General features: G+C 40.2%; 1 protein-coding gene across 4 annotated transcripts; it reads left to right on the plus strand.

Moving 5' to 3' along the window:
- Positions 1-3: 3 nt before the first annotated feature.
- Positions 4-26,004, plus strand: YTHDF3 (YTH N6-methyladenosine RNA binding protein F3). 4 transcript variants are annotated; one of them, XM_081324051.1, is made up of 6 exons: positions 4-124; positions 1,564-1,588; positions 6,724-6,809; positions 10,267-11,862; positions 22,117-22,203; positions 24,930-26,004. In XM_081324051.1, the coding sequence occupies exons 4-5, from the start codon at positions 10,285-10,287 to the stop codon at positions 22,168-22,170; spliced, it is 1,632 nt and encodes a 543-aa protein (XP_081180177.1). In that variant the 5' UTR covers positions 4-124; positions 1,564-1,588; positions 6,724-6,809; positions 10,267-10,284; the 3' UTR covers positions 22,171-22,203; positions 24,930-26,004. The 4 variants fall into 4 exon arrangements, with proteins under 4 accessions (XP_081180177.1, XP_081180174.1, XP_081180175.1 ...); XM_081324048.1 differs by having other exon boundaries at positions 71-345; XM_081324049.1 differs by lacking the exon at positions 22,117-22,203 and having other exon boundaries at positions 75-345.
- Positions 26,005-27,494: the final 1,490 nt, after the last annotated feature.

Raw genomic sequence — 27,494 nt, forward strand, 5'->3', positions numbered from 1 at the left:
AGGGAAAGGTCAGCGGCGACGTCGTCAGCGGAGGGGGAAGAGCGGAAGGTCAGGGTGCCGCGGAGCGGAAGTAGGAGCCGGAGCGCGTCCGCCATTGTGGGAAAGCCCGGAGCCAGGAGTAGAGGTGGGAAGTCGTGCTGCGTCCGGCGGGTGGCTTTGGGAGGCTCTGACCAGGACAGGAGGGTCCGGGCAGCGGAGACAATCAGCCAGCGGCGGAGGGGAGAGTAGAGGAGGCGGAAACAGCGACAACGACGACCTGAGGGAGAGAAGGAGGAGGCCCAAGCGGAGCGGGGTGAGGGGGATTGCGGCTCCCCGTGAAGAATGTCAGCCACCAGCGTCGACCAGGTACCGCCTTCTCGCGGCTTTGTGGTTCCCGAGTGGAGGATTCCTCGTCCCGCCTTCCTTCCGTTGGTCATAGCGGGGATCCGAGCCCGCTACATCCGAGACCGTGGGACTCCTCCCCTGCTCCCAGGACCGCCCCTTCTGCAGGCCTGGAGGCCGCTCGGCCTGGGGCCTTCCTGCTGAGGCTCAACGATTCCATTGCTTGTGTTCACGGGAGGCAAAAGTCTCCTAAAATCTACGAGCTCCGGCATTTTCCTTCTTCGGGATGGCCTCTGGCTAAATATTCTGCCCTCCCTGACTAGTTGGACGTGGCTCTGAGGAAGTCGCAATAGTCGTTGCCGTTTGTTCTCCATTACTCAGTATTTTCTGCTGGCCTTTTGTTACCACGCTTCTTTTCTTCTCTCCTGCTCCCCCCCCCATATTTATTTTTCTTGCTCTTTTGTCGCCTTAAGGTGATATTTTTTTTTTGCAGATGGCTTTAGTAGTATGCAGTGCTATGTTTTTATACATTGTTTCTTGTTTGCTTATTTTTTCCTTTCCTAGTTTTTGCTGTTTTCATTGTGTGCATTTTTCCACCACCTTCTCTTTATATTCTTGGGCTGTTTTTCCCATTGTGATCTTTGCAACCATCTACTGAACTTCTCTCTCCCTCTGTGTACACATTACCTTTTAAAAAGATAATTGATAGTGGAGGCCTGTAGTGAGTAGTAAATTTAATAAACACCAAAATCAGGCACATCAGAGTCAATATAATTTAACAATCAGATTTGAATTTTCACTTTTGAAAAATACTTTAGTATTAACCAAAGTTAGACAAGTATAGATTTTTGTTCATTGATTTTATGCTTCAACAATATAAGAAAATTATTACAGTTCTAAAGTCATTAAGTAATGGGATAAAGGGGAAGAACAGGAATAATATGTTTATAATCATGTTATCACAGTGGAATGCTAATATTTAGTTCTGTTTTAATGATAAAGCTAGCACTTAAGTAAAAAGTTCTAGTACTTTTATGTCTTATTGCTTTTGGTGCTAATAATATATTTTTTTCTTTTATGTTTTAAATATAACTATTGTTATGTATCCTTGTGATATTTGAGATACTAACTCATTTAGAATTCATTAGATGCTTAGGTCTTAATATTTACTATTTTTAAAATAAGATTACTGATTTATATGTAATTAATTCATCTGTTCTTATTTTATTTCATTGCTAACAGAGACCTAAAGGACAGGGAAATAAAGGTAAGTTGATTTTTCTGTTCTTCCAATCCCAGTTAAGTAGAGTGTAATTATTTCATTAATGTGAAAAAAGACTGTAGGGATTGAGTGAGGATATTCATTTGACAAATTTTATTGATCATAGTAAATAATTCATTAGGCTACACCAATGAAATTCTGCAATTGTGTTTGCATATCTAATAAACTTGAATTATCTGAATTTTTTGCCATTTTCTTTATTTCTGCCATCAGAACAAATAGGACTAACTATTCAAATGATGTGGTTCTTTTATTATTTTATTTTGCTTATTGATTTTCCAGTTCAGATATTAAGTGTCTCAAGTACCATTCAACTTTAATTAGGTTTGCTATAATAACATGTTTTTGCAGTTCATCTTAGAATCTAAAAGTTTATCTTACATGCTAAGATGAATTAATTTAAGGAAGTTCATAAAAAAATCATTCCTGTTTCATTCCATTCCTTGAAAGCTTAGGAGGAAAGCTTTTGGATTTGAGGTAGAGTTTTTAAATTTCAAAAGAAGTGGGAAACATAGCCTGGATACATAGGCTGGATTTTTGCTTGGTTTGGATAATTTTTCTCCAGCATCTCTTCATGCATTTCACATAATCAAGATATTTTTATTTTTATTTTATTTTTATTACATTTATATCCCGCCCTTCTCCGAAGACTCAGGGCGGCTTACAAGCTTAGCAGTAGCCTTCATTCTATGTATATGCCTGCTTATTAGGGCTTTCACACACACCCCCAAGCAGCATTATTACAAAGTCAGCTTAATTGCCCCCAACAATCTGGGTCCTCATTTTACCTACCTCGGAAGGATGGAAGGCTGAGTCAACCTTGAGCCTGGTGGGACTCGAACCTGCACTAATTGCAGGCAGCTTTTGTAATTTCAGGGAGAAAAGAGAATGGGAAAGATATTTGAATCTATTTTTTAAGCTAACACAGTTAAAAACTTCCATTTTTTTTTAAAAAAATAGCATTTTAAAGACTTCTCTGGTGATTTGGTACAGTTGCCAATTTGCTTTCTTATAGTTTCTTAAGTAAGCCATTTTTTGTACTTTTTGTTTGTGGATGACCACTGTCACTTTTATCCCTAAATTCCAGTTACTAAAGCCTGTGCATAGATTTGGCCTTGTGTGGGTAAAAAGAAAGCTGTACAAGGCTAGAAAAACCTTGCATCAACATTTAAGACTATATTCACAGAGTGCTATGTTAATCAAAACTGTGTGATATAGTGGTCACATCATTGAAATGGTAAATCTGTTGGAATTTGTTATCTGTGATGTTTCTCACAGTTCTTTGTTTGCCAATATTCTTTAGAGCTATTTTAAAATTGATAGCATCCATCACAATGAAACACTTTCAAATTTGAATGATGAGAATGATGAGAAATGAGAAAATGATTGTGATACCTTTTTTCTGGAATACACTCAGTCATCTCAGTTTGGCTTATTTCTCAGCAAAAGGGTATATAGATGTATTGTTTAAACATTTCCATATCTGAGAAGTACAGAAAAATAATTTCTATAAATGCCCTATAGTCCACACTTCTTGTTTTAAAAATTATTTCCCAGAGGATTTACGTAACTAAAAAAGATCACAAAACTGTAAAAAAACTTTGTCAAAGTAAATAACATCAAATAGTAAGGAAGATGTGATGCCTAAAAGTGTTATGAAACATTAGACAGTTGAAAGATTTATTTATGTATGTAAAAGATACATATGCTGATAGTATCTTAGGGAATGTTTTGGATATGCATTAAACTACAGGAATTGAGGCAATGAATTGAAAGCAAAGCTGTGTATTTTTTCAGACACTGGTAATTGAACTGAAATTAAAATACACAGTTTATAATATAAATTAGTGATTAGTTTTAATCAGTCATGGTTAATGACAAGATCATGACAGTTTATTACTATTATGGCTCTGAACATATGTGTACAGCCCATTTACAAGTAAAAGACCTAACTATAATGAAATGAGTTACTAGGTTCATTATACTTTATATAATTATTACATTTAATAATTGATAAAAATATATAGAATCAATATCAGATTGCTTACATTAGAATCCTCAATAAAATCCTAAAATGTCTTATTCTGATATTGTATTGCACGGAACATATTGTTTTAATTTTTAAAATAAAGTATTCATAGAAGTAAAGCTAATCATTTAATGTTTATTCAGTTTATAAGCCACCTCAATTATTGTAACTGGTTGATTACATATTAATAAACCAAGGAGCAAACAAAATTATATATATATATATATATATATATATATATATATATATATATATATATATATATATATATATATATATATATATATGTATGTATGTATGTATATATATATATGTATACACACACACACACACACACATATTATGGAAAGAAATATCAAGAACTAAGGGATACACTATTTGTATTTGTAATTCTTTTAAGTACTATGACTGAACTTCATGATGATAGTGGAACAGGGTGCCACACCTTTAAATTCTTGAAGTTTTATATATTTGGTGTTCTTTATTTAGAAGTAAGGCTTACTCAGATCAATAATTATACATAAGTATAATTATATTATGTGTGTATGTGTGTGAAGACATGTATATATATGTGTTTGTGTGTGTGTGTGTGTATATATATACACACACACACACTTCATTTTTATTACTGAATATTATTGAATAATTGTGGTTTAGATTTTTAACAGCTAAATTTCAGTTAGGAAGAAAATCAGACTTGTAATATCTTTTGTTTAAAATTTGTTCTGATACGTAACTGTCTTTTATTTGATATATTTTAAAAATATGTTTTAGTTCTTATGAGCTAGTAGCATATGTTTCTGTTCTATGGCATAATTGATTTCCTGTAAGGTGAATCACAGGATAAACTGCTGTTGTCTTTCTCTGAAATACTTGGTAGAGAATTTTGCCTTTTTCTAAAAATTGTATCGCACATTTACATCTTTTTCTTTTGCTTACTCTGTCAGATATTCTATTAGAATGAATACCAATTTTGGTATGTACTTGTTTTGAATATTATTAATTTTAAAATTAGTACTTGCACTTGCGATATTATATGACTTATATTTTTGGCTTGTGGTTTTTAACAAGCCCATTTCTTTTTTTCCCCTCAGTACAGGAGTTGTGCAAAGGGATGTAAATCATGTTAAAATATTCTATGTTTTGAGCAGAGAAAAAGCCTTTAGACTGTGGTTTACAAAAATGTGTGTAGAAAGAATTCAAGAAAGAAAGTCTAATGAAGAAAACAAGATAAAATTGAAAGTATGCCACAAATAGAATTTTAAAGAAACCAATAAAATGATAATCTGATTCTTGACTTTCATGTAGGACTGCAATACAGCTTATTGTGGAGTCTTTAGTGCTGTATGAGCTTGGTTGTTTGCTTGCAGATGTTTCATTGCCCAATTAGGTAATACCATCAGTGCATTAGGTACTGGCACTGATGGTGTTTCCTAGTCAGGTAATGAAACATCTGCAAACAACCAAGGTTAGAGAGCATTAAGGACTTCGCAGTTGAACCCTGAGCTACAGATATTCTCTTGATATCTGTATTGATACATATTTTTCAACCCATATTTTAGGCACATTTTTGTTTTCTCCAGAATTGCCTATTTGTGACAGAAGAGAATACATAATATTGAGGTATATTAAATAGATGAGTAACTTTATTACAGACCACCAACCTTATAAAAAAAGTGAGGGATGTTGGATTGCTTTCAATAGAATATTAGAGCAGAGTATACGGTAAATCTGTTAACACAATCATTGTAATATGGGGATGCAGTACCTAATCTGTGAACTAGATGCTCACTTGAGTGGTTAGAGTTATATATTTGTAAGTTGTTTCATTGGCAAGTTAAATTGTAAACATTAATATCCATTCTGGTTATCAGGAATGCAGAGTATAAACACGTATGTTTTGAAAACATTTATTTTCCCCCCTTAATTTTAAGATTGTAAAACTTTTATATAAGGATTTGGCACATTGCTGTATAGGGTGCATCAACTGTAATCACACTTCTTAAAAATTCATTGCTGCTTGATAATAGAAGTAGAAACCAAGTAGAACACTTGGAAATCTTGAGACTATACTGTATATCTGTTTTGAAATTCTTGCTTATGCATTGTGATGTCTTTGTAGAGAACAGACAGCCATGGAACAATAAACAAGCAGATTATTAAAGCCATATTTTATATTACAGTTTTTGTTGGTTGAAATTCATTGGTATTGGCTTTTTAAAACATTTAGTTTTTGTCATATACCTGATATCTGGTTAAAAAACTACATTTGAAGTAATATATAGGAGATCCAGCCATTTGTCCATCTAAGTCAATATTGTATCACTGAATTTCAGTCAGGAATTTTTACTACGTTTACATAGTGATTGTGGGATTGAGTCTGAGTTTATGTATAAAAGCAAGTAGAACTTTTAATACAAACATTTGCAGATTTCATTTTTGAAATAAAGTTATTATAGATATATGTTGGGGTGTCACTATTAGAAAGAGAATTTTAACTGCAAAGCTGGACTTTTTGCTGTTATTCAATCTATTTCAGTATAGAAAAATTAAATTGGTCGCTTTTAGTAAATCATTCATCTGTTTCAGTCATGAACTTATTCTCTCATGAACTTAAGGGAAAAATTGTTCTCATGATTCAAGGTTATTAGATAACTTAGTATACATCTAAGGTGCTATGTAACACTAAACAGTGTTTTGTTAAAGACCAGATCAGTTCTGTATGAATCCATTAAAGTTCTTTTGTTCTGATGCACATACTTCTCCAAATTAGTTTGTTTTCATTAGGGCCTTCTTGCAAATAATACTTCAGGATTACCTTTTTTTTCTTGCTTTATATTCTAATCTGTGGCCGTAGAAAGTGTAAAGCTCACTCTTCACCTTCTATTTAAGTAATATTTTCCATTTTTGTCTCTTTTCTGGATGATCCTATAAATAAAGAGTGCTAACCCTTTTGCTGCTTTTTGATTTAAGGATTCCATGATATATGCATGTTGCCTATTCTGATTTAACTTAAAATGTTATGATTTCCATTATGTTCAGAGTCGTGCACAACTGTTTTATGTTATTTCTAATTTTAGTTGCATTTCAGTTTCAGTGCAAAACGGTTCAATTCATCAAAAGGATGCAGTAAATGATGATGATTTTGAGCCATATCTGAGTAGCCAGACAAATCAGGCAAGTATTTGCAAAACTATTACATATTCTTGGTACTTTGTAATAAGTAATAAAATAGATTACTTTCATTATATAATAACAATAAAAACAACCTTTCAAAGATTTCATATCCCATTTCCTTATAAAACATTGCTGCCTTTGGAACGTGTCACTGTTCCAAAACTTTATTTTTCTTTAAATTCTTTTGCTTAGCTTTTAAATACCAAGGATATTCACCTTGCAGTGAATATGGATGGGAAACAACTTAGATAATATACATTTCTTGTGGTTATTTTCATTCATTTAATATCTAAACAGAAGATGCATTTTTAAAGTTATACATTCTATTTTCAAAGAGCATAGTTACCGTATATACTTGAGTATAAGCCGAATTTTTCAGCCCACTTTTTGGGCTGAAAAATTCCACTTCGGCTTATACTCCAGTCAACAAAAAAACTTACCGAGGACTTGTGCGCGGCCGAGGCTTTGGTGCTTCCGGGATCGCGCGCACCTCTCCCAAGCCACCGCCGTCCGGAGACCTGCCGAAGTTTGGGGAGGTTTGGGGAGGTGCGCGCGCACCTCCCCAAACCTCCCCAAACTTCGGCAGGTCTCCGGACGGCGGCGGCTTGGGAGAGGTGCGCGCGATCCTGGAAGCACCGAAGCCTCGGCCGCGCGCAAGTCCTCGGTAAGCTCCGGGCGGTCACTTGCTTCGCGTCTCCTGAGGGAAGGGCGTGTTTCCTCGCCTGCTGGGCGCCGCGATTTGCCCGGGGAACGCGCGGGCCCCGAATGGCAGCGTGGAGCGAGGAAGCGGACAGCCAGGGCTTCCCCGAGAGCCGCGGCCACACAGGGTATTCCTGTGTATTCAGGCTTGCAAAATGGCGGATCGAGCCTCTGCTGGCGGCAGAGGCTTGCAGAGCGCGGATCCAGCCTCCGCCGGCGGCGGAGGCTTGCAGAACGACGGATCGGCTTATACTCGAGTCAATAACTTTTTCCAGTTTTTGGGGGTGAAATTGGGGGTCTCGGCTTATACTCGAGTCGGCTTATACTCAAGTATATACGGTAAATTGGATTTTTTAAAATGAAAAATAAAAACAATGGGAAAGTTTGAATCCTTGGTTAAACCTTGCCTGAATTATTAACTAGAGCTGTCTAGCTAGTCTTAATTAATCTCATGGGGTGTTTCCGTTATTTTCTTCTTGCTCTACAATGGTGGCTATTTACAATGGTGCCATAGGTGAAGTTAAAGATAATGAACCAGGATTTGCATATGTATCTCTGTTTAGTTATTGTAGCTCAACCCTATTGTCTTAGAAGTTTGTCTGATATAGATTTTTTTTCTCTCAGACAGTGGCAAAAAATTTACTTAAGGCTTTTTCTCTCTGAAAAATTATTAATTTGCTTCCACTGAGATTCTGGATGCTTCAGTATGGCAGAAGTTAATGAAGTTTTTTTTATCCAGATTTGCCTAAGGCAGAGTAGGAGCAAAAATACATGGGTACGGTAGAGAATTTGGTGGCATTATCCTCTGGATGTATCGACCACCCAGTTTTGCAACTGAGTGGCCTTGCAACTACCTAGATAATTGTGACTGACATGACACACCATTGCTATGATTGTCTCCATTGCCTTCTGTAGCTTCCAGCTTGGGGTGTAGTTTGATTGCTTATTGCTAATTGAGCATCATAGCAAGCAGTATATATATACAATCATAAATATTTGACTTTTGACATTAAACAAGTGTCAGTTTAAATATTTAATACACATAGGAAATTTAAATAATTCTGACAAACAGAATTAGAATTTTCATCTGCCAATAGATGTGTGGGTATTCTTTCAGTTGCAGCCAAGCTTTCTGTCATTACTTTTTCTGCCCCACCTATTCAGTCCTTACTGCATGGTAGCAGTAATACTGGTAGTCCTTACGTATGGGATTCATTGCTAAGTGATATGGTCAATCATTGAGACATCACGTGACCATGTCTTGCGATTTTACTGCCAGCTTCTCTCTTGACTGGTTGTAAAAAGCCAGCTATAAAGCACACAAATGGTGATCACATAATTGCTGCAATGGTGATAAACAGCCACTGGTTGCAAAGAACCCTACTGGTGATACGAGGCCACAGAAATGCTGCTATATTCAGTTGTAAAGCTATTTTTCAGTATTGTAGAGATCTATTGGACAAACTTCCTCTCCCCTCCTCCATTTTTAAAAGTTGCTGGAAATCATACCTGGAATCTTGTGCAGCAATGCTGATGTCTGACAAGGGTTTGGTATAAAAGCATTTCAGACATTGTTGGGAACTGTACATGACTTGTTGCCTGTGATTAAATTTTGGCTTAATGTTTGTCATCGTTAAGAAGTTGGAAAATGTTGAAATGTTAAAATACAATGTTGAGTTTTAATGTTTGTATGTGTATTTCTATATAGGGAGTAGTTGATTTGAATGTGATATTTGCACTGGAAACCAAGATAAATAAATTTAGTATGATGGTTTTTCAACATGTTTGTCTGGTGCAATAAAATGGCTTTACATATCATTACCAATCAAACAAGAATATTCTAGGCCTGAAATTGCTCTCTGCTCTCCATTCTAAGCTAGCTAGCTAGCTGTGTGTTGGTGAGATGATTAATTATTTATACTTTAGGTAATGTTGTTTTAAGCAAATTTTTAGTTTATGGAAATCCCTGCAATATAAGGGTTCAAAAAAGTCTTTGCTTAACACAAATATTATCCTTGTTTTCCTTATAAGCTTATAAATATTGAAAATAAAACAGGTAAAATAAACTATTGTGCCTGTTTTATTTTTTGTGCCATTGTACAATAAAAAGTATTTAGGTTGAATGAACAGAACAAGATATATAAATTCGGAAGTTTGTGGGTCAATTAAGCTTGCAAAAAGTCCTACCCTGCCTATGCATTTCACTTAGTAATGTATGTTTCTGGAGTCTCAAATTTTGTTCCTCCTCAGGAGTAAGGAACAAATGTGTTGAAAAGCTTGATTTCTTATTGGTGTCTTTCCATAGTGAACTTAGTAGCATCTTGACAGGAGACACAGTAAATTCTAACACACTGAAGATACTGAAGTTCATATTTGATTAAAAAACCTCTTGTACAGCCTGATTTATGATGAAGAAAACCACAGGTACAAGGCAGGAGCCCAATTATAAGGAATAAAATAAAATGGCATCTGGAATATTCTTAGATGATTGGAGGTTCATCCGTGCCAGAAGATGTGCAAGTACTTTCTTTAGAAAGCCATACCAGTGTAATTAAAATTGTACCACTATGGAGCAGTTTTAAACTATTATTTATTTGGCTTTTAGGGCTTTTATCCAGTTCTTTTAATGTGAAAATATTTTTCTATATTTAAGTTTTGGGATATCAACAGTATTAAATATTCTTAAATTTAGATTTGTAAGAGATAAACATTATAAATGTAGCATTAAAGTTTGATTATTATTTTTCTTCATCTGCAGAGTAATAGCTATCCACCAATGTCAGACCCATACATGCCTAGTTATTATGCTCCCTCCATTGGTTTTCCATACTCTTTGGGTGAAGCAGCATGGTCCACAGCTGGAGATCCTCCAATGCCATACTTGACAACTTATGGACAGATGAGCAATGGTGAACACCACTATATCCCTGATGGTGTATTCAGTCAACCTGGGGCTTTAGGGAATACTCCTCCGTTTCTTGGTCAGCATGGATTTAATTTTTTTCCTGGGAATGCAGATTTCTCTACATGGGGGACAAGTGGATCTCAGGGGCAATCAACCCAAAGCTCTGCTTATAGCAGCAGCTATGGCTACCCACCCAGCTCTCTCGGTAGAGCTATAGCTGATGGACAGGCTGGATTTGGCAATGATACTTTGAGCAAGGTACCTGGAATTAGCAGCATTGAGCAAGGTATGACTGGATTGAAAATTGGTGGTGAAATGACAGTTGCTGTAACAAAAACAGTTGGATCAGCTCTAACCAGTACAGGTATGACAAGCATTGCAGCGAATAATGTGCCTGCAGTCAGCAGTTCAGCACCTAAACCAACCTCATGGGCTGCCATTGCAAGAAAGCCTGCTAAGCCTCAGCCAAAACTTAAACCTAAAGGTAATGTGGGAATTGGGGGCCCTGCAGTACCGCCACCACCTATAAAACACAATATGAATATTGGCACTTGGGATGAAAAAGGGTCGGTGGTAAAAGCTCCTCCAACCCAACCAATACTGCCTCCTCAGACTATAATTCAACAGCCTCAGCCTTTAATTCAGCCACCTCCTATGGTGCAAAGCCAGCTGCCTCAGCAGCAGCAACAGCCGCCGCCACAGTCACAACAGCCTCAAGGACCTCAGGCTCAGCCTCATCAGCTGCAGCAGCAACAGCAACAGCTGCAAAATCGCTGGGTGGCTCCTCGCAATAGAGGTGTAGGCTTCAATCAGAGCAATGGAGCTGGCAATGAAAACTATGGTGTAGGTGTTATACCAGTTAGCTCTTCACCATCTGGTATGGAAGTACACCCAGTTTTGGAGAAATTAAAGGCCATAAACAACTATAATCCCAAAGACTTTGACTGGAACTTGAAGAACGGTCGTGTGTTTATAATAAAAAGTTATTCAGAGGATGATATACATCGTTCCATTAAATATTCTATCTGGTGTAGTACTGAACATGGTAATAAGCGCTTGGATGCTGCGTATCGTTCACTGAATGGAAAAGGCCCACTCTATTTACTTTTCAGTGTGAATGGCAGTGGACACTTCTGTGGAGTGGCTGAGATGAAGTCGGTGGTGGACTACAATGCGTATGCTGGAGTCTGGTCTCAGGATAAATGGAAGGGCAAGTTTGATGTTAAATGGATCTTTGTTAAAGACGTTCCGAACAACCAGCTGCGGCACATTCGCTTGGAAAATAATGACAACAAACCGGTTACCAATTCAAGGGACACTCAAGAAGTACCCCTAGAAAAAGCCAAGCAAGTGCTTAAAATAATTGCTACTTTCAAGCATACCACCTCAATCTTTGATGACTTTGCACATTATGAAAAGCGTCAAGAGGAGGAGGAAGCCATGCGTAGGGTAAGAGATCATACTACATTTTCCTGGATTGGAAGCTTGATTATTAAAAATGGAGTTGCTTCTGATCTTAACTAATAGAAATTGATATTTAATACCATTTTAACAGATTTAGGTGGTAGCTATCAAATATTTTGGGTAACGTTTTGTTACTATGCGTTAAATTTTAAATATACTAATTTTATTTTAGATTTGTATTAATTAAACTGCAAGGCCAAATTTTTAATAGTAATTATGATTGTCCTTTAATTTTCTTTTAGTTGTAGTATTGAGGTTCTGTGTGTTCATGTAAAGTATTTAAGTTGTAATAGACACTGGGGTGTACAAAAAAGAAATCATTCCTTTACCAGCACTCTTGCTGATTAAAAAATAATACAAAATAAAAATTTATCAACAAAATCAATAAAATAGTTTTTGAACTATTGCCTTTGCATCTCCCTCAAAAGCATTGTATCCAAATTCATTGCAGACCAGGAATGGACAATCTACAGGTCAGCTAAAGTAATTAATGGAGTCTGAGTTCGCACTAGCAGAATTCAGCAAGAAGTAAGGAAACAATAGTTTTGAGAAGCTTAAGGCGCCCATTTTCATCCCTTAAACGTCTTGAATTGCACAAAATCTTGATTTAGTTTTTCAGTTGGAAAGAAACAAAGTTCTGGTGAAATCGTACACCTGTTGGAGGCAGTGTTTGTTAGAAAACTGTTCTCTGTCTTGTGTTTTCCATTCTTGGATTGTTCTGAGAAGGCTAAAGGAATCAAATTGGATAAAGCAAATAAAAAAATAAAAATAAAATAAATAAAGCAAATATAAAAAAGCCTTTCTTCTGATTTGGATCTAAAGCCTCTTAGCCATCTGAATTTAACTTGTTCTTCCTTGGATTATCTTGCAAGTAAGGATGTTGCTTCAAACACAAGGCTTATTATCAAAACACCTTGTCTTTGTGCAGACAAAAACAGTTCATTTTTTTGTTTTTCAAAAGACTGAACTTCTGTCATTCATTTATTTGACAGTAAGCCAAGAGCATTTGAAAGGTTATTAAAAAATTCTTGCAGCTTTTGTAGACAAAATTGCTCCGATTTGAGAGAAGCTAGATTTCTGGTGCATACTGGCAGTATAGGTGATTGAAGTCTTGTGAAATGATCTGGGATAATTTTGAGTTTATGTGTCTGAGAAAGTGGATCCTCTGCAGTGTTTCCATCACTTTTCAGTTAGAACCCTTCTGCTGGTGTCTAAGACTTCCTGGGTCTTCCAGGATGGATCTGGCAGTGATCAGTAGTTTCTGGAGATGGTTGAAGCATACTTCCTGTTCAGGAAATCTTGGCTCAGTCCAACTCTATACCTGTTTGCCCTAGAAAAAAACACGGTGATCTTACAATTTCTCCTAGAGAAAGTAGATTATTTATATCTTGGTAGTCGGGGTTCAGTGGGTTAGGACGCTGAGCTTGTCGATCAGAAGGTTGGCAGTTTGGCGGGTCGAATCCCGAGTGCTGCGTAACAGAGTGAGCGCCTGTTACTCGTCCCAGCTTCTGCCAACCTAGCAGTTCGAAAGCACGTAAAAATGCAAGTAGAAAAATAGGGACCACTCCGGTGGGAAGGTAACAGCGTTCCGTGCGCCTTTGGCGTCTAGTCATGCCGGCCACATGACCACGGAGATGTCCTCGGACAAGCGCTGGCTCTTCGGCTTTGAAACGGAGATGAGCACCGCCCCCTAGAGTTGGAAACGACTAGCACGCATGTGCGGGGGAACCTTTACCTTTACCTTTATAGTCGGGGTTCAGTTTGTGATTTAGTAAGTAAATTTATTTTATTTTATTTTATTTTAATCCCATTTATATCCCGCCCTTCTCCGAAGACTCAGGGCGGCTTACAATTTAAAGCACAAATCAATGTGCTTAGCAATATTTATTTATTTATTTTATTTGATTTGTATACCGCCCTTCTCCCAAAGGATTCAGGGCGGTGAACAGGGACATAAATACCAAAATACCCAAAATACAGAAATTAAAAACAAATTAAACCCTAGTGCCCAAATGCAGAAAATAAATTACATTAAAATAATAATTGAAACAAAACCCATCAGACCAGGCCGGCTTGTTCAAACAAATAGGTTTTTAGGTCGCGTCGGAAGGAGCGAAGGTCGGGAGCCATCCGGAGCTCAACCGGTAAACGGTTCCACAGGTCAGGCGCACCCACAGAGAACGCCCTCCCCCTGGGGGTCACCAGACGGCATTCTCCGAACGGCGGCACCCTAAGGAGGCCCTCTCTGTGGGAGCGCACTGGGCAGAGGGAAGTTGATGCTGGCCGCAGGTGCTCCCTAAGGTACTCCGGACCCATGCCATGTAGGGCTTTCTAGGTCATAACCAGTACCTTGAATCTCACCCGGAAGGCAACCGGAAGCCAATGCAGCTCACAGAGCAGAGGTGTAATATGGGAGTATCGGGAGACCCCCCCAACACAACTCGCGCGGCTGCATTCTGCACCAGTTGGAGCCTCCGAGTGGTCCTCAAGGGCAGCCCCATGTAGAGAGCGTTGCAGTAGTCTAACCGAGAGGTCACGAGCGCATAAGTGACTGTACGCAAGGCATCACGGTCTAGATAGGGCCGTAACTGGCGCACCAGGCGCAACTGGGCGAAGGCCACCCTAGTCACAGTTAATATATGATCTTCTAAAGAAAGTTGTGAATCTAGGAGAACTCCCAAGTTGCGAGCCCTATCTATGGGGGGTAATAACTCACCCCCCATAGTGAGAGATGGAATGATCTGAGTTTCCTGAGATGCTGGCACGTACAGCCACTCCGTCTTGTCAGGGTTGAGCCGAAGCCTGTTCCTCCCCATCCAGACCCGGACCGCCTCCAGGCAACGGGACATCACGTCGAGGGCATCACTGGGGTGGTTTGGGGTCGAAATGAAAAGCTGGGTATCATCCGCATACTGATGATACCCAACTCCAAAGCCACGAATGATGTCACCCAGAGGCTTCATATAGATGTTAAACAGGAGAGGTGAAAGGACCGACCCCTGAGGAACTCCACAAACGAGAGGCTTCGAGGTCGATCTCTGTCCCCCTGCCAACACCGACTGCGAACGTCCCAGGAGGTAGGAGGAGAACCACTGAAGAACCGTGCCTCCCAATCCCCCAAGACGCTGCAGCAGGATACCATGGTCGATGGTATTTAAAGCCGCTGAGAGGTCTAATAGGACTAGGACAGAGGAATAACCTCTGTCCCAAGCCCTCCAGAGATCATTCACCAGGGCGATCAATGCCGTCTCTGTGCTGTGCCCGGGCCTGAAACCCGATTGGTACGGGTCCAGATAGTCAGTTTCCTCCAGGACAGAAGGGAGCTGATGCTCCACCACACTCTCAACAACCTTAGCAAGAAAGCCTTCATTCTATGTATATGCCTGCTTATTAGGGCTTTCACCTCCCCCCAAGCGGCATTATTACAAAGTCAGCTTATTGCCCCCAACAATCTGGGTCCTCATTTTACCTATCTCGCATTGCATTGGATATGCTTGCTGGTGATGGCTTTTAGAGAGAGTGCAATCCTGTACGTCCTCCTTGAACTTTGGAGTTCTCTTAGCTTCACAATTCTTGCTTGAAGAGCAAGTAGCAATGGTGACTAACAGGACTTTTAAATATTCTGTACCGATTGCAACCATTCCTAAACTGAGAAGCCCTACTTATAGGCACTTATGCCCTAATCAGTTTCTCCTAAATTATTGTGACAACTCTAAATGGACTACTGTTGTAGAGCATTCAGAGGCAACAGTTAATACAGAATATGGTGGTCCAGCAGTGATGGTATACACTGGTATACTTGGATAACATCTGTATCAGGAACTATATTGGTTGCCTGTTGGTTCCTGGTGTGAGACCAGAATTTGGTCCAGCGGCCATGTGGCAACACACTACATACTTGTGAGGTCTCTACAGTATTTGGAACACGCCCAGTTGTTGTGCAGTTTTCAGTGGCTGCAGAAGCTATGTGAGAACGGGGCATGTCATCATGTGGCTTCTAGTTCCTCTGAAAGTTGCCTTTCTCAGTTGGTGGACCGGAGGGAAAGGGAGGGGGAAGCATTTTACATGCATACTCACTAGTCCTGCCTCGTTCTTGCACGTCACAGTGTTACTCATTTTTGCGTGCACAGCGTGGCAATGTCTCATGGCACAACAGCATCCCATGGTGGTGTCCCGTTTTCATACCCCGCAGCGTGGCAGCAGCCCATTTTCGTGCGCCATGGTGCTAACGTGAGTGAGTGGGTGTGCACGCACACGTGTGCACACTGACCAGCCTGTCCCGGGGCCCGGTGGCCAGGAGGTCATGGCCCACTACCGGGCCTCAGCCCACAGGTTGGGGACCCCTGCCTTAAAATGGAAAACGGCCATGGTCTTGTGTAGCTCTGGAGCCTCTGAAAATAATACAACGGGTATGCTTGATTGCAGTTTTTGGAGACTTCAGAAGCCATGTAAGAGCATGTTCTGAAGCCTCTTTAAGAATAAAGTCTTCCTGTGAGGTGGAGCTGTCATGGGTAGGCTACGAGGACCTGTTACAGAAAGAATACCACGTGAAGGTAAGAGGCAGATTCAGGGAAATGTTGGGCTGCAGGGGCATCACACCTTTCCCCAAGACTTGAATGCCCTTGGGTTAGGGTGTAAAGTGGCCTTTTTGAGTGATAGTGGCAATGCTAAGGCTAAAGTCGAGACCTAGACTGCTGACAATTGCTGCTGTCTAGGGTGGCTTAGATGAGGAGGTAGGCAAGTGGCAGGGGAATTGCAGTGTCCCCATGGTTATAAGAGGAGGCTCACTGCCAAACAACTAAATTTTGATCACTTGATTGCACGGATGTCTCAATGGTTGTGACTTCAGACACAATTCTTAATTCTGTTCAGTGCTGACACAATTTTGAATAGCAACTGAATAACCATTCATTAAGAGAGGACTACCTGTAATTCAAGATGCTAATTTTCACCTTTCAGGCCCTATATGGCTACAGATCTGGTTACCTGAGGTACTGCTTTTTCTTATATTCATCTGTCTTACAAACCAGATGAAATATATTCCCTCCAGGTCCCATCCCTATGAGATTGTCACCTGACGGAGTCTTGGAAATGGGTGTTTTGAATAGCCTAGTCCACGGGTCGGCAACCTGCGGCTCTGGAGCCCATGTGGCTCTTTCAGCCTTCTACTGTGGCTCCCAGTCCTCCTCCGCCGTTCGCAGAGAGAGACAGACAGAGAGAGGCACTTGCACTTCCCTTCTCTCTCTCTCTCTCTCCGATCTTCTGCTCACCTGGCCAGCTGGCCTCACACTGTTCTCTGACAAGCTGACAAGCTTATTGGGCAGGCTCCCTGTCCTTGCTATGTCGAAGCAGAGAGAGAGTTTTACTTACTTAGTGGGGAAAGAGGACTGCCAGACCAAGGGCAGGAGAGAGCCAGCCCAATAAGAATGTGTGTCAGCTTGTTGGAGAACAGCGTGAGGCCAGCTGGCCAGGTGAGCAGAAGATGTTTGGGGGGGAGAGAGGGGTGGAAGAAAGAGAGAGGGAGAGGAAAGAGAGAGAGAGAATATGAATATATGTTGTCCTTACTGGACTTTTAGTAAAGAACGTTAAATGAAATATTTTGATTTTTTTTAATAAAGAGATGAGGTATGGGGATAATTGTGCTGTATTTAAAGATGTAGATAAGCTACTAAAATAATCACAGCAAGTGGAAATTCTGAATAAACTATATTGCCTTGCAATTGTATTTGTCAGTGAAAAGGATTGATAGAAGCTATTCACAAACTGATGGTTATTAACTGGAGTTATTTTAGAGAAGACTAGCATTCACAGGGGAAGTGAGGGAGGTTAAGAAAGGCAAGATGATACTACCATAGTAGCAGTATGATCAATGCTCTGCCTCTTTTGTATCTGTGACAGCATTGCATGCATGATAAAGGGAGAGGGGCTTCAATCATCCTGCTGCAACTGCTATTACGCCTTTTTATGCCTCCTCATGGATGCTGGTGATTGCAGATCACCATTATAAAAGCCAAACACTGTTAAATTGGGATTCTTACTAATATCCTAAATGAATTAACAATATGAAATGTTTTATTCTTTCCCAGTTTTTTAGAACAGCTTAATAAAAGCTTGAACTAAAATCTAATTAAATTGTTATTTTTCTTTAGATGCTTTCCATATGCATTAGGTGGAATATACTGTGTTATATTTATTAAGACAAATATTTAATTATTGAAGACCAAACCAATCATGTCATCATATATTTGTTTCTTAAAACCTGACCAGTCTGATTTATTGGTAGCAGAAGCAGAACTTTGTGCAGTTGGTTGTGCTAAATGCTGTGCTGTGATTAAAAAAAGACTGAATCCAGATTTGACATATTTATTTATTTATTTGATTTGTATACCGCCCTTCTCCCTAAGGACTCAGGGCGGTGAACAGTGACATAAATAACAGAATGCACAAATACAGATATTGAAAACAAATTAAACCCTAATTTTGCCCAAATGCAGAAGATAGTTATCTTAAAACAATAATTAAAACAGAACCCGTCAGACCAGACCGGATTGCTCAAACAGATATGTTTTTAGGTCGCGTTGGAAGGAGCGAAGGTCGGGAGCCATATTGAATTAAAGGTGTCCTTGTACTGGTAGAGGAAATTTCTCGTAGATAAGGGGTAGATCATTGATTATTTTTGTGGATTCCTTCTCCATGTACCTTATTTTCATAGATGATCACTGCATTTCCAGATTTTGGGAGGCTAGAGGGGAAGGAGGATCTGTGGTTGTTTTGCCTTCCAACTAAGAGGTATTTCAGTTTGCAGATAAGTGCTCTGAATAATTTTGATGCTTAATGAAAATAAGAATTCAGGGCTCAGAAATAAAACAGGTCTTGAAAAGAAAGCTTGTAAAATAGTTTTTTTCTGAATATGTGCTTGAGATGGAACTTGCTTTTTCCCATTGTTTTTCTGGCTCACAAATGGTCTTTGGAATGAGAAGCTTTTTTGTAGAAAGCCACTTTTTGAATATCAAATCTATTAAAATATATATCTTTAAGGTTTTAAATTGCTGTATAAGAAAATATAATATTTGGTATCTATATGTTGCTGAGTAAAAAAATTAACTGTGTCCTATATACATAATTGAAAGAAACCCTTATTCATGATTGAAAAATGCTTAATAAAATACTTAGTTAACAGTTGCAACGTAGGCAATTTTTACTAAAAATCATGTATTGACTATGTTTTATGTTCAATATGAGTAAATTATGCAATTAGCAACACATAAAGTTAGGCCAGGGGTCAGCAAGGTGAAACAGTGAAAGAGCCACTCGGAACCGGTTCCCTCACAAAAGAAAAAACTGGGAGCCGCAAAAAATAGTGTGCATGCGCATGCATGCGCAAAACAAGAGGCTGATCAGCGGGTGTATGCGTCCTCCCGGGAGCTCTGGCAACTCTGTAAGGCCAGCCCCAAACTTCACAAGTGGAAATTGAGGGAGATTGCCAGGAACACGAGATCAGCGTTTCTCAGCCTGCGCTGATCTCGCCCTTCTTGCAGTCTCCTCTCTGTTTCAGCTTGCTTTCGGCTACTTTTCTTTCGGGGGATCCAGTCTCTGCCGCCCCCTTCTCTCAACAGCTGGATGCCCTGAAAGAAAAGCAGCCGAAGGTAGCAGCTCTGCAAGTCTCTGCCAAGAGAATGGGGTGGCGGAGGCTGGATTCCCCGAAAGAAGTCTCTGCTGAGACGAGAGAACGGGGTGGCAAGCTGCCTAGAGAATGCGGCGGTGGAGCGCTCCACCGAGAGAATGGGGCGGTGGAGGCTTGCTGCCCATTCTCTCGGTGGTGACTTCTTTTGGGGGATCCAGCCTCTGTCGCCCACTTCTCTCAGCTGGGCTCTGCCGAGACGAGAGAATGGGGTGGCAAGCCGCCGAGAGAATGGGGCGGTGGAGTGCTCCGCTGAGAGAATGGGGCGGTGGAGATTTGCCACCCATTCTCTCAGCGGAGACTTCTTTCGGGGGATCCAGCCTCTGCCGCCCCTTTCTCTCAGCTGCCCAGGCAGCTGAGAGAAGGGGGTGGCAGAGGCTGGATCCCCTGAAAAAAGTCTCTGCCAAAACGAGAGAATGGAGCGGTGGAAGCTTGCTGCCCATTCTCTCGGCAGAGACTTCTTTTGGGGGATCCAGCCTCTGTCGCCCACTTCTCTCAGCTGGGCTCTGCCGAGACGAGAGAATGGGGTGGCAAGCCGCCGAGAGAATGGGGCGGTGGAGTGCTCCGCTGAGAGAATGGGGCGGTGGAGATTTGCTGCCCATTCTCTCAGCGGAGACTTCTTTCGGGGGATCCAGCCTCTGCCGCCCCTTTCTCTCAGCTGCCCAGGCAGCTGAGAGAAGGGGGTGGCAGAGGCTGGATCCCCTGAAAAAAGTCTGCCAAAACGAGAGAATGGAGCGGTGGAAGCTTGCCGCCCATTCTCTCGGCAGAGACTTCTTTCGGGGGATCCAGCTTCTGCCGCGCCGCACCGAGAGAACAACAAGCCGCCCTGTTCTCTTGGCGGAGCGCTCCACCGCCCCATTCTCTTGGCGGCTTGCCGCCCCGTTCTCTTGTCTTGGTGGAGACTTCTTTTGGGGTGGCAAGCCGCTGAGAATGGGGCAGTGGAGCGCTCCGCCAAGAGAATGGGGCGGCTTGCTGTTCTTGGCACGGCAGAGGCTGGATCCCCCAAAAGAAGTCACCGCCGAGAGAATGGGCGGCAAGCCTCCACCGCCCCATTCTCTTGGTGCGGCGCGGCAGAAGCTGGATCCCCCGAAAGAAGTCTGCCGAGAGAATGGGCGGCAAGCCTCCACCGCCCCATTCTCTCGGCGGAGTGCTCCACCGCCCCATTCTCTCGGTGGAGGCTTGCAGAGGTGGCGGTGGAGCTGCGCACGCAGCTCTCCAAACCGTCGCCGCCCGTTTGGAGAGCTGCTGCCTTGTCAAACATGGACGAAGGCAGCAGCTCTCCAAACAGGGCAGTGGAGGTTTGGAGAGCTGCGCGTGCAGCTCTCCAACCCGCCGCTCTCCAAACCTCCACCGCCCCATTTGGAGAGCTGCTGCCTTCGTCAAACATGGACGAAGGCAGCAGTTCTGCAAACAGGGCGGTGGAGGTTTGGAGAGCTGCGCACGCAGCTCCCCAAACCTCCGCCACCCCATTCTCTCAATGGGACTTTTTTACTCCCACTTTTTTTCCAGAATGGCAGAGGAGGACAGGGAGCCGCAGCAGATGGCTTAAAGAGCCGCATGCGGCTCCGGAGCCGCGGGTTGCCAACCCGTGAGTTAGGCTAATCTACTGAAATTATAAATGCACAACAGATTGCACTATGTGAACGTCTGTATGAAAATACTGATTTTTATTTGACATCCTGTAACCATGTTTCATATAACGGACTGTATATTTAAGCAGAATATAGAATTAGATGTTCACAGGGTAGGTAGAATATTGTTTCCCTGTTGTATTTTTGCAGCATGTATTATGGTAGAATTTACTATTGAAGGGTTTTTTCCTCCTCAAAAACACATTGATGTTATATCAGTGGTACATAATTATGAATTATGTTGTATGATATTCAGTATCTATAGGAAACCTACTACTCTATTAGAAAAACTTCAAGACTTTATCACAGAGGAAATCCTAAAGCTTGTCTCTGGAAGTTTTCCCATCAACTTTGCAAATGAAAAATTTGGCATTGTATCTAATAGACTAATTCTATTTACAACAGAATGGATCCTGGTCCCCTCTAACTTGCTGAAAAGCTTTATTTGGGAATGGGGTTTTATTTATTTATTTGTTTAGTCAATTTATATAATTACCCATCTCATTTTACATAATTCTAAACAGCTTACAATAAAACAAACAAAAAAACAAACTATTCACACATAGCAATCAGGTATGATTTAATTTATCATCATTAAGGCTCTAACCCATGCCCAGAAGCCCAGGCTCAGGCACAAATCCAATATTTCAAGGCCTTGCAAAAAGGCAACAGGGACAGTAATCTCAAAGGGAATGATGCCCCAAAGGGCAAGTACTACAACAGAAAAAGTTTTCTTTCTGGGCCCCACCTAGGTGACAATATCTTGAGCATACCCTTTAGACAGAACCAGTAGAAACAATTGGGGCACAAAGAGCTTTAAAAGTGATAAGCAGAACCTTTAATTGCAGGAATTGCTGAAGCACATTGGAAGCTGATGCTGTTTACAGCAGGACTTTTCAACCTTTTCACCCATTGTACCACTTTTAGGATATGGCAACATCCGAGTACCGCCAGTCGCCTAGCAAGGTGTCAAAAACCTGATGATCCAAAAAGGAAAAAAGTGATGAAGTACAGGTAGTCCTCAACTTACAACAGTTTGCTTAATGACTGTTTAAAGTTACAATGGCACTGAAAAAAGTGCCTCCCAAGCCACACCCGAGCAAGACACCTGCCTGCCTGCCCTGCGGCGCTCTTCCTCCTGTCCGAGGTTTTCATTGTTGTGAGGATTTCCGTTGCGGATTGGCAGCGGGGGTGGGGTGGGGGGTGTTTGGTTTTTATTCCCCCATCTGCTGGGTGGTTGTAGCAGGTTTTGGTCACATGACCCTGGGACACTGTCATAAACATGAATTAGTTGCCAAGCATCTGAATGTAAATCACAAGATGCTGCAACATTCCAGCTGATCGGCGCTTCTGGGCTCAGCAGAAGCGCCAGGATTAGCACTGAGCTCCAGCTGGAGCCTGGCGCTGATCCTGGTGCTTCCACTGAGCCCTGACAGCCCTGAAGAAGTGCTGATCCTGGCGCTTCCGCTGAGCCCTGACAGCCCTGCAGCTCCAGCCATCTCTCGCTCAGGCTTGTGCGGTGCTGTCATTTCCCTCCCCCGCTACCACTTTTCTAGGATGGCCGTGTACCACCTGCCAGGTGCCGTACCACTGGTTGAAAAGCCCTGGTTTACAGAATGCCACTTGTCACACATGACACTTGTCATATGTGCCAAGTAACTGACACCAGTAACTTCCTTGTGATACTGCATTTTGCATCAGTTAAATCTTACAAATATTCTTCATGGACAGGGTAACATCGAAGTAGTCCAGTCTGGAGGTCAAAAGAACATTGAGTGACCATGGGCAGTCACCCCTCTAGTGCATGAATGTGTGCAACTAATAATGATCCCTAAGCTGTGCAGAGGCCCTCTTAAACCATGGCTGTCTCCTACTCTTCAAGAAGGAACTGTGAGTCCAGGGGAACCCCCAGTTGGGACAGAACCAACAATGGAAGGACCCACAAACTAGGAGATCCAAAATATCAGAGCCACTGAGTCTTGCTGGAGTTGAGCTGAAGCCTGTTGTGTCCATCCAGATCACCACATCCTCCAGGCCCTGAAACAGAACCTCCATGGCATTACTTAGGCATCCTTGGGTAGAGATATAAAGCTCACCCCAAACTGTCAGATGACCTCATCCAGTTTCATAGATGTTAATCGAGAGAAGAGATGGTATCCGATCCCTAAGTTGCTCCACAAAGGAGGTGCCACCACCACTGGATCTCTTCCCTCCTACCAATACCAGCTGAGACTGACCCTGGAGGAAGGAAGAGAACTAGCATCTTCTATCTCCTCTGAATTACCAACACAACCAACCACTTTCTCTACAACCTTCCTTGTAGAGGGAAAGGGAAATATGAAAAGTGGACAAAAATTATTCAGAATGATGGGGTTTAGTAATACACCCTATCTTTTAATACTTTATTGAGTAAAAATTAATACAAACTAAAATAGAGTAAGAAAAACAAAGAAATAAAAGAAAGCTAACATGCAAAAAGAAAGAAAAAAATAGAAAAGTAAAAAAAGATATAAATAGTGGTTTTCTATTTTCTTTAAAGCAGTTATAAGTACAATTGTAGATTTACCTCTTTTCTAAACTTACATCGTGCATCTCTTCTTTCTATAATTTATTCTAATGGTCAAAAACATAGATTTTTTTTCCTTTTTGACACAAAATTCCAGAAGGGATTTTCAATCTGCAATAAATATAGGTATTATCTTTTCTCTAATCAGGCAGGTCAATTTGGCCATCTCAACAAGTTTTTATCATCTTTGCCTACCACTCCTCAACTGTAGGTATTGCCAGATCTTTCCATCTTTGTGTATACAATAATCTTGCTGCAGTTGGGTTTAGCAATGGCCCCTTCAGACAGCAGAACTACCCACCTCCCTCAGAGAGAAATCAACTATTGCCAGACCCCAGCCACATATCCCTTCCCTGGAGGTTTTAACCAGCCAGGAGAGACATGGAACTAACACAGAAGTGCTGCATAATAACTCCCGAGGACTGCGTCCATTTCCTCAGGCCCAAGGACTCAAACTTGCCTCAGATAACCAAACTGGACTCAGCCGCAGTAACTCCCACATGACCTGATCAAGGACAGAGTCTACTTTAGAGTGGACTCTTAACATGTGCAGTATTATGAAGAGAAGTACCCTTGGTCAAAACGTGCAACCTATATTGGATTGATTGAGCTGTTGTGTTGTATGAAAAAAATAATGTCTGCATTTAAAAGACCCCTTCACCCAAAAAGAATTAGACTGTTAACATGTTTTCAATATAGTTAAGATAATTTTGTTATTTTACGGATTTAGATTAAAAAAGTTAATGGTTATAGCAAAGGGTTTTGCCCAGTATTCTGACTTTCTGTTTAAGTTGAAAGAGAATAGCAATAAATATTCTATTCATCCTATGACTCATGGCCCTAATTTGATGATAACACAATAAAGAATACTCTCATGGTCTTAAGCCTATACAGAAAATTAAAGTGATATAAAATGGAAGTGTGGTTTATGGTATGTTTATTTTTCTTAAACTATTGTATGGAATTTTCTAAACAACTAACATGAGTTCAAACTTCATAGGGTTGAGAAATGCTTTTTTCTTTACCAAAGTAATTGCTTTCATATTTTGATAAAGCTTACAGTTTGTTTTTATGAATCACTTATAATTGAAGAGTTGGTGGTGTGCTCCACTGCATAGAACTTAAGTATTTTATGACAGTGCTTTAATAGCTTTCCTTTTTTTCTGTCCTGCAGGAGAGGAATAGAAACAAACAATAACTATATGGAGACGATCCTGCTAGAATTACAACACTAATGATGTAGACTCTGGAAATGCCTAATATGTCTAAGAAGACGTTATTAAAGCTTTGTTCCTGCTTAAGGTGACATCTTTGAACACTTTAACACAAAATTGACTCTTCTTGTAATGGTTCTCATCAGTGCATCTGCCCTTATACTCTCTCACCAAACACACTTGAGAACTGTAACTTCGTCAAGCACTTTCTGTCCTGAAGCTTTTACCAGTATCTGCTGTCTTTTGTAATTATGCATCCTAGCTAAGGCACAGGAGATGGAACGAATGCAAGGATTCATTAACTCTTTGAATTTGTTAAATACTAACAATTAACCATCATAAGTGGTTCAATGATGTGAGATTCACATTGCTTCAATTTATTTTTCTTTGATGTAGTTTTTTAATTGTCAGGGTTTTTTTTTTAGCTATTCAGCAGAATTTAAAGCAAAATCATGCCATATTTAGTCCTGGAGTAAAATTCAAGTCTAAATGTTCATGTGAAAATTATTGTAGTAAACTTTTAATATGGCAAAGCAACTTTGAGCTACAGTTTAGCCAAATGAATTATAACATGAAATTATATTAGAATGTCATTTCCCTTGTTTCAAACTGTTTGGTGTAGAGAATATTAATATATGCAGCTTGGTGGGCCGCACCAGTTAATGCACATTTCTCCCCCCCCCTGTAACATGTATACCAGAAGAAGTGTGTTTGTCTGAGGAACTGTTTGTTTGCTACACTCAATCTTAATTTTGAGTACACGTACCTCAGTCTAAATCAGACTTTTTATGACCTTTATAACAACACTTAAAATCTTCAATTCCTATTTCTGGGTGTTTGCAAGCCTGAAAAGATTGTTATCATGGAAGTGAAAATTTATTCCTCGAAGTGATTCACTAGCTAAATAAACATTATTCTTGTTTTAGCAAGCATATATTCAGTTTCTCAGATTTTGTTTGTTCCCAATTCTAAATATAATAGTCTGCTATTTTTCAGTTCAAAATACTTTGGGAAATAAAACGTTTATTCATGGTTTCAGTTTGTATGCTCTCATGGCTGTGTTTACATGTTACTTATTAGTACTATATAATAAAAGCCTAGGAATCATAATCACCTGAATATTTTCTATGCTACTTCTTAAAAATTATTTGAAAACTTTACTTGTGCATCAATGTAAATAGTACTGCTTGAAAGCATAATAGCTATATTTATATAAAAACAGCTGCACAGTGGCATCAAGCTGTGTTATGTTTTTAGAAGAGTGGTGGGTGAAACAGGTATAGAAACATCTTTAAAAACCTGTTTGGGAATTCTTAACTGTGACTGTAAATCATAAATGTTTACATAATTTTTGAAACCCTTCATTAGTTTTAAAACTTGCAACATTCCAACGTAATTCTAATCACCATAGCAAGTTTTAAAACTAATGAAGGGTTTCAAAAATTATGTAAACATTTATGATTTACAGTCACAGTTAAGAATTCCCAAACAGGTTTTTAAAGATGTTTCTATACCTGTTTCACCCACCTCTCTTCTAAAAACATAACACAGCTTTTTGCCATTATGACTTGTACAGGTAGTCCTCAGGTTACAACCGTTTGTTTAGCAACTGTTTGAAGTTAAAATAGTAGTGAAAAAAGTGGCTTATAACCAGTCTTCACTTACAACCATTGCAGCATCCCCACGATCATGTCAAAATTTGGGCATTGGCAACTACCAGCTGGCATTTTATAACAGTTGCAGTGTCCTGAGGCTATGCAACCATCATTTGCAACTTTCTGACCAACCTTCAGCAAAGTCAATGGAAGAAATGAAATTAGCTTAATGTCTGACTACTGCATGATTCCCTTAACTTCAGTGGGGCCAAAAGATAACAAAAACAGGTGCAACTCACTTAAATTCTCTTGTTCAGCAACAGAAATTCTGGTCCCAATAATAGGTTGCAGACTACCTGTACATATTAAATGTATCATCAAGGTCAATAGCTTTACTTTTAGAAGAATCTTATGTAAGAAAGGGAAAGAGAAATCATGTTATTCCAACTTGTTGCTTTCTACTTAATGCTGTCTTAAGATTCTGCTGGGTTGAGCTTGCCTTAGCAGAAAAAGGGGTAATTAAGGAAAAAATAAAAATCACTCGGGATGGCATATATTGGACACTAGATCTGCCCCTGACATCACAGTTCCTCTGTCACAATCCAGATGGGTCCATTCTGAAGAAAACTTCCACCATAGCTTCATTGTTGAGAACTACAATATCTTTTTTTTAAAACAAGTTTTATTGGTTTTTCAGTTAAAATCTACATATTTAGAAAGCATCATGATGACTGGGTAATCAGAGATTCAGTAACAGAGTTTTCAGTACATAATTCAGGTTACACTATCAAAACATCCTTCTCAATTTCCCTTAACATTTCATACAACCAGTTTAAATTAATAAATTTCTAGAAATAGCATGGTCAATTGAAATATTTGTCAATTCAATTTCATTGAAATATATCTATGTCCTGTTATTAAATTTTACCT

This window comes from Vipera berus, assembly GCF_964194415.1.
Source record: "Vipera berus genome assembly, chromosome: 3".
Classification (NCBI taxonomy): domain Eukaryota; kingdom Metazoa; phylum Chordata; class Lepidosauria; order Squamata; family Viperidae; genus Vipera; species Vipera berus.

Bases quoted from the DNA above. Each gene is read 5' to 3' on its own strand.
- YTHDF3 (XM_081324048.1), top strand. From the start codon at position 322: ATGTCAGCCACCAGCGTCGACCAG. The intron at 6,810-10,266 runs GCAAGTATTTGC...CTTCATCTGCAG, and splicing joins TGAGTAGCCAGACAAATCAG to AGTAATAGCTATCCACCAAT. The intron at 11,863-22,116 runs GTAAGAGATCAT...TACCACTTTTAG, and splicing joins AGGAGGAAGCCATGCGTAGG to GATATGGCAACATCCGAGTA.